The following is a 6,376-nucleotide window of genomic DNA, read 5'->3' on the forward strand; positions in this document are numbered from 1 at the left end:
CATGGCTCCCCTGGTATGAAGCCTGTTTGGCCTTGTGGTGGGTTTTTGGCAATGACTGCCCAGCTTCCTCCCTCCTTGCTCTCACAGGTCATTTCCAATGTGTGCAAGGAAGTGGAGGGGGCCTTGTGGGGGGGTTAATGCTATACAACATCTGTGGTACACAGATCTTCTGGTTAATCCATTTCCTCTTTTTGTCTCCTGGGATGACAGACCCAAAAGTTGCCGACTCTATCAAGATGATCAGGCATCTTGTGAAATTTCACTGCTGCACTTAGTTGCTAGCATCTGGTCAGTGGGGTAACAGACCTTTTTCTGGAGCCAAAGACAGACCCTTCACAAGTCACATCTATGTCCTCTGGGTCTGCCTGCTTAAACTACTTGGATGTGCAGGACCTAGAAAGACTAGAAGGGCTCTGGGCCAACCAGCTGCCACGTACCATCTCACAAATGCTTCACCTTCATCACCCAAGGAGGCCAGCCAAGCACTTAAGAAGGGCTTGATATGTGTACTAGAAACTCTGGCTCATGGGGCACTTGCTATCTGGCTGGTGAGACTCTGGACCTTGTCCCTGTGGGTGTATGTAAGTACTGGCTATGCACCAGGGCCATGCTCAGAGAGTGGGACCTCTCATGTTTGTGTCATGTCTAAGTCCAAGACCTGGGTCACTGGAGAAGCAGGTACAGACTGTGTATAAGGGCAAACATTTTGACCCTGAGGACAGTCAAGCAGGGAGCAGGTTTTGCAGGAAGGTAGCGTAGTGCCTCTCCTTTCAGGATCTGGATGTATGAATCCAAGAATAATGTGGTCTGATCCCAAGAGCTGACCCTGCTTTGAGGATGAGATGGGACTTTAAAGCTCCTGGGGCCCCTCCACTCATCTAGGGGCTATTCTGTCTCAGCCTGTGTCTATATGCCCTTCTCACTCATGGGGGAGCCTGCTGGTTCCTGGAGCCCTTGCCCATATTCTTCCCTTAGAGCCACACTGTTTGCTCTGTCTCTTCCCCACGACAAAGTGCCTGCATTCACCAGTACTCCACACTTCTGCCACTTGCTGGAGCAGCATCCCTCATCTTAGATTTGAGTCACTATATAGCAGACGTTTGCATTTTTTTCTGTTCAAGATTGGCAGAAGATGGACACACATCACAGAAAAACACTTGGTGAAGTGAAAGGACCTGTATTTCCTGTTTAAAATGTGGGAAATTTCCATACTTTTCATGTAATTTCTCCTCTGTCCTGTCCATCCCCTCCCCATGCACCCACGCCAGTTCCATATCTAAAACTCATTTCTCCCCAAATGTCCCTGCTCAAACATGTGGCTGGTCAGTACAAAGTACAGAATCATAGAACTCTTTGGGTGGGAAGGGACCTTTAAAGATCATCTAGTCCAACCCTCTGCCATTGGCAGGGACATCTTTCACTAGATCAGGCTGCCCAAAGCCCCATCCAACCTGGTCTTGAATGCTTCCAGGGATGGGGCATCTACAGCTTACCTGGACAACCTGTTGTGCCTCACCACCCTCTGAGTGAAGAATTTCTTCCTAACATCTAATCTAAATCTACCCCCTTTTAGCTTAATAATTGTTATCCCTTGTTCTATCACTACATGCCCTTGTAAAAGTCTCTCCCCATCTTTCTTACAGCTCCCCTTTAAGTATTGAATGGTCTCCCCAGAGCCTTCTCTTCTCCAAGTTGAACAATCCCAACTCTCTCAGCATTTTGTTGCAGCAGAGGAGCTCCATCCTTCTGATCATTTTTGTGGCCTTGCTCTGGACCTGCTTGAACAGGTCCATGTCTTTCTTGTGCTGGGGGCCCCAGAGCTGAGCGCAGTACTCCAGGTGGGGTGTCACGAGAGCAGAGCAGTGGGGGAGAATCCCCTCCTTTGACCTTCTGGCCATGCTTGTTGTTATGCAGCCCAGGATACCATTGGCTTTTTGCTAGTATGCACTGCCAGCTCATGTCCAATTTTTCATCTACAGTACTCTCAAGTCCATCTCCACAAGGTTGCTTTCAATTCATTCATCTTTCAGTCTGTACTGATGTTTGGGATTGCCTAACCCAGGTGTAGCACCTTGCACTTTGACTTGTTAAACTTGTTGAGGTTCACATGGGCCAACTTCTCAAGCCTGTCCATGTCCCTCTGGATGGCCTCGCTTCCTTCCGTCATGTCAACTGCACCACTCATCTTGGTGTTGTCTGCAAACATGCTGAGGGGTGCACTCGATCCCATTGTCTATGTCATTAATAATGATATTAAACAGCACAAGTCCCAGTACAGATATCTGAGGAACACCATTCATCACTGATCTCCACTTGGACACAAAGCCATTGACCACAACTCTCTGGAAGTGGCCATCCAGCCAGTTTCTTATCCACCAAACAGTCCACCCTTCAAATCCATATCTCTCCAATTCAGAGAAAATAATGTTTTATAGGATACATCCTGATGCTTGCTTACCTATGCAGACACCTCAATAGATAATTTCTGTTCTCCTAAGCTTTCTTTCTTTCTTTGGGCATTTCCTAATACTCCCTCTGCTCCTTTACCCTCAGACTGTTGAGTCCAGGCAACATGGAGACAAGGATGCAGAGAAGAGGTATGAACTCACATTTGCAACCCAAGTGTCCACTGTCAGCAGTCCTTCAACCCTCTGCAGTGCCTTCCCAATGGCAGGGCCTGATGTCAGACAGAGCTGTTAAAGCCCTTGTGGGAGATGGTCTCTTAAAGACCCACAGGAAACCACAAGTTTCTTGCCTCAAGTGCAGGATGTAAGCCATGGTGAGGCCCTGCCCAGTGTATCTTCCACCAATCACTTTGCCAGGGTGTTCCTCCAATATTTTGACACACAGGCAAGTCATCTGCAGACACCCTTGCATCTACAGCCTTGTCCCTCCCATTGCACAGCCTAACAGCCCAGGGAAGTCCTCCTTCTCAAGGGGTCACAGAATCACAGAATCACAGAATCGTCTAGGTTGGAAGAGACCTCCAAGATCATCTAGTCCAACCTCTGTCCTAACGCTAACAAGACCTCCACTAAACCATATCACTAAGGGCTACATCTAAATGTCTTTTAAAGACCTCCAGGGATGGTGACTCAACCACTCCCCTGGGCAGTCCATTCCAATGCCTAACAACCCTTTCAGTAAAGAAGTTCTTCCTAATATCCAACCTAAACCTCCCCTGGTGCAACTTTAGCCCATTCCCCCTCGTCCTGTCACCAGGCACGTGGGAGAATAGACCAACCCCCACCTCTCTACAGCCTCCTTTAAGGTACCTATAGAGAGCGATGAGGTCTCCCCTGAGCCTCCTCTTCTCCAGGCTAAACAACCCCAGCTCCCTCAGCCGCTCCTCGTAAGACTTGTTCTCCAGACCCCTCACCAGCTTCGTTGCCCTTCTCCGGACTCTCTCGAGCACCTCCATGTCCTTCTTGTAGCAAGGGGCCCAAAACTGAACACAGTGCTCGAGGTGCGGCCTCACCAGAGCCGAGTACAGGGGGACAATCACCTCCCTAGACCTGCTGGCCACACTGCTTCTTATACAAGCCAGGATGCTGTTGGCCTTCTTGGCCACCTGAGCACACTGCCGGCTCATATTCAGCTGCCTATCAACCAGTATTCCCAGGTCCTTCTCGGCCAGGCAGCTTTCCAACCACTCATCTCCCAGCCTGTAGCGCTGCTTGGGGTTGTTGCGCCCCAGATGCAGGACCCGGCACTTGGCCTTGTTGAACTTCATACAGTTCAACATACAGGGTCCTCTTTAAGACAAGTCTTCCTGGAGGTGCCTCTGCTTTATCACTCCACTGCTGCACCCCAAAATGCTGTTTTCCTTCATAACCATATTCCCACACTGCACAGATGGGGCTGGAGTTGCACCATCATTTGCTCTCTGATATGGTTGTGAGCTGTTCTGGAGTAATTCTTCCTGGTGTTGGTTTGCAACTCTGTGACACAGCAATACTTGCTTCTGATTGCCTGTGGGATCACCATGGGGATTCTCAAAAGCCATCTGGACATGGTCCTGGGCAAGCAGCTATAGGCGACCCTGCTTAAGCAGGTGGGTTGAATCAGATGACCTTAAGAGGTCCCTTCCAACCTCAGCCACTGAGTGATTCTAAGATCTCATGCAGCAGGATCCCTAACCACCTCCCATGCAGTCAGAGAAATACCACAGTCGTGTGTCATCCTCCCCCCGACCCCCCAAAGGGCTAAAGGGCCATGGACACTGGATTCAGTTTCTTGACACTCTTCTGGAGTGATAGCTGGAGTCCTTTTGGGTTTAAGTGTTTAAAGCATTCCTTAGTGTTTAAGTGTTTAAGTTTAAGTTTAAGTTAAGTTTAAGTTTAAGTTTAAGTGTTTAAGTTTAAGTGTTTAAGCATTCCTTAACTATGCTGCAATATAGGCGTGATCTGAAACCTCCTTGGCTGCCTGAAATCCACAGGGTTATCTGCTACATTTGGACTGGCAGATATATCACAGACTTATGGGAAAGTCACACTGTTTTGCACTAGAAGCAAAACAGGATGATGTAGGACTTTTATGGCACTTCTAGATATGTGTCTTCAAGCAACCAAATCAAGTTTCTTTCAGCTGTTCAACCAAATCACTCCTTAAATGCTGATGATAGTGCTGATTAGATTGTCATTGACTTTGATGGGGGTGTAGGTGCTGACTTACCTATAGATATCTACAGTCAGATATCATAATCTTGAACTGAATCCCAGCCATATATCCAGTCATCTGAATCTCTCTACTTCATTTTTACTCTCTGTTGGAAGTAAATTATGTCCATGGAACAAGCAATCTTTTGGCATATTCTTCCTAAAAATATGCAATTTTGTTTTCTGACTTTGATGGTACTTTGCTACCCATTAGGTTTACGTATTTTGGAGTCATGTGTTCTTATGACAGTGATTTATTTTATACATGCTTTAAAACTGAACAGTGTGTAGAAAAAGGGCGAGAGGCCTAAACATATTGTAATTAATATAATGAATTAATGGCTTATTTCTGTAGTCTCTGTAATGTTTCGGACAGTTACATTAAACATAGTATTTATTCAGTACATAGAGAATGTACATTTCTCAGTATTTAAAAAAAAAAAAAAAAGAAAAAGATAAAATGTCCAAACTCCTTACAGACTTTGAGGAAAACATTCATTCTTTGATTTTATCCTTTCAAGTGCGAACAATTTTTAGAAAATAAGTGAGTCTATCTGGGCAGATCCATCTTGCTGAACTGTCTCTTTCCAAACGTCTTTCTCAGAGCATGCTTTACCTCTTTGTTTCGTAAGCTGTAGATGATTGGGTTCAGCATAGGAGTTACTACTGTGTAAGAAAGAGCCACCAGTTTCCTGCTCTTTACCAAGAGTCTGGACTTTGGCTTTAAATGTATCAAGCCAGTTGTGCAGTAGAACAGCGTCACCACCACCAGGTGAGCAATGCAGGTGAAGAAAGCCTTGCGCCTTCCTTCAGAAGATGGCATTTGGAGGATGGCATGGATTATCTGGATGTAAGATGCTGCTATCAAGACAAATGGAATCAAAACAATTACTACAGTGGCGATGAACACAAGAAGCTCGAATAAGTATGTGTCTGAACAGACCAGATCTAGAACAGGAGCAATATCGCAAAAGAAATGCTTGATCTCCTTTGAGCCACAAAAGGGGTAGCTAAACAGCCAGCCAGTGAGTCCTACAGAAAGTGGAATACCAGCAATCCAGCATGCTATGACCATATGAAGACACACTCTCCTGTTCATTGTGGTGGTGTAGTGCAAGGGATGGCATATAGCCACATATCGATCGTATGCCATGGCTCCTAAGAGGAAACACTCAGAAGTGACAAAGAATATGACAAAGTAAAGTTGCAGGGCACAAGCAGAAAAGGAGATGACCTTTCTCTCCAAGAGCAAATCCACAAGCATCTTGGGTACTATGTTTAACGTAAAGCAAATTTCAATTAAAGCCAGGTTTTTGAGAAAATAGTACATGGGGGTATGCAAGGCAGGGTCAGTGGTTGCAACTAAAATGATGAGAAAGTTCCCTGTCATTGTGATTAGGAACATCAGGAGGATTCCCTCAAAGAGGAAGACCTGAAGAGCGGCAAGGTGCGAGAACCCCTGCAAGGTGAAGTATGTCTGGTTTTTGAGACCCAGTTCTTCGTCTGCTTCCATGTGAAAGAACAACCCAGCCTGTATCAGCCAATAAGAAAGACATGAAGAAGAAAAATCTTTATAGGGATGAAGATAAATAGTGAGTGTGTCTGAAATCTGTTCCATAAACTAAGTGGGATGAACAAATATAGATGGGCATATAACATTTTGAGAAGCACACTAAAAAAAGTAAAATATTATAAAAGTAAGGTAATAAGAAAAACAG

General features: G+C 45.7%; 1 protein-coding gene across 1 annotated transcript; it reads right to left on the reverse strand.

Annotated features, from left to right (window-relative positions):
• Positions 1 to 5,208: 5,208 nt before the first annotated feature.
• Positions 5,209 to 6,171, reverse strand: LOC121076192 (olfactory receptor 10A7-like). Its single transcript, XM_040570324.1, has one exon. The coding sequence runs from the start codon at positions 6,169 to 6,171 to the stop codon at positions 5,209 to 5,211; it is 963 nt and encodes a 320-aa protein (XP_040426258.1).
• Between the last annotated feature and the right edge of the window lie 205 nt (positions 6,172 to 6,376).

This window comes from Cygnus olor, chromosome 11 (genome assembly GCF_009769625.2).
Source record: "Cygnus olor isolate bCygOlo1 chromosome 11, bCygOlo1.pri.v2, whole genome shotgun sequence".
NCBI classification, from domain to species: Eukaryota; Metazoa; Chordata; class Aves; order Anseriformes; family Anatidae; genus Cygnus; species Cygnus olor.

Coding starts and splice junctions, on each gene's coding strand:
- LOC121076192 (XM_040570324.1), bottom strand. CDS start 6,171: ATGGAAGCAGACGAAGAACTGGGTCTCAAAAACCAGACATACTTCACC.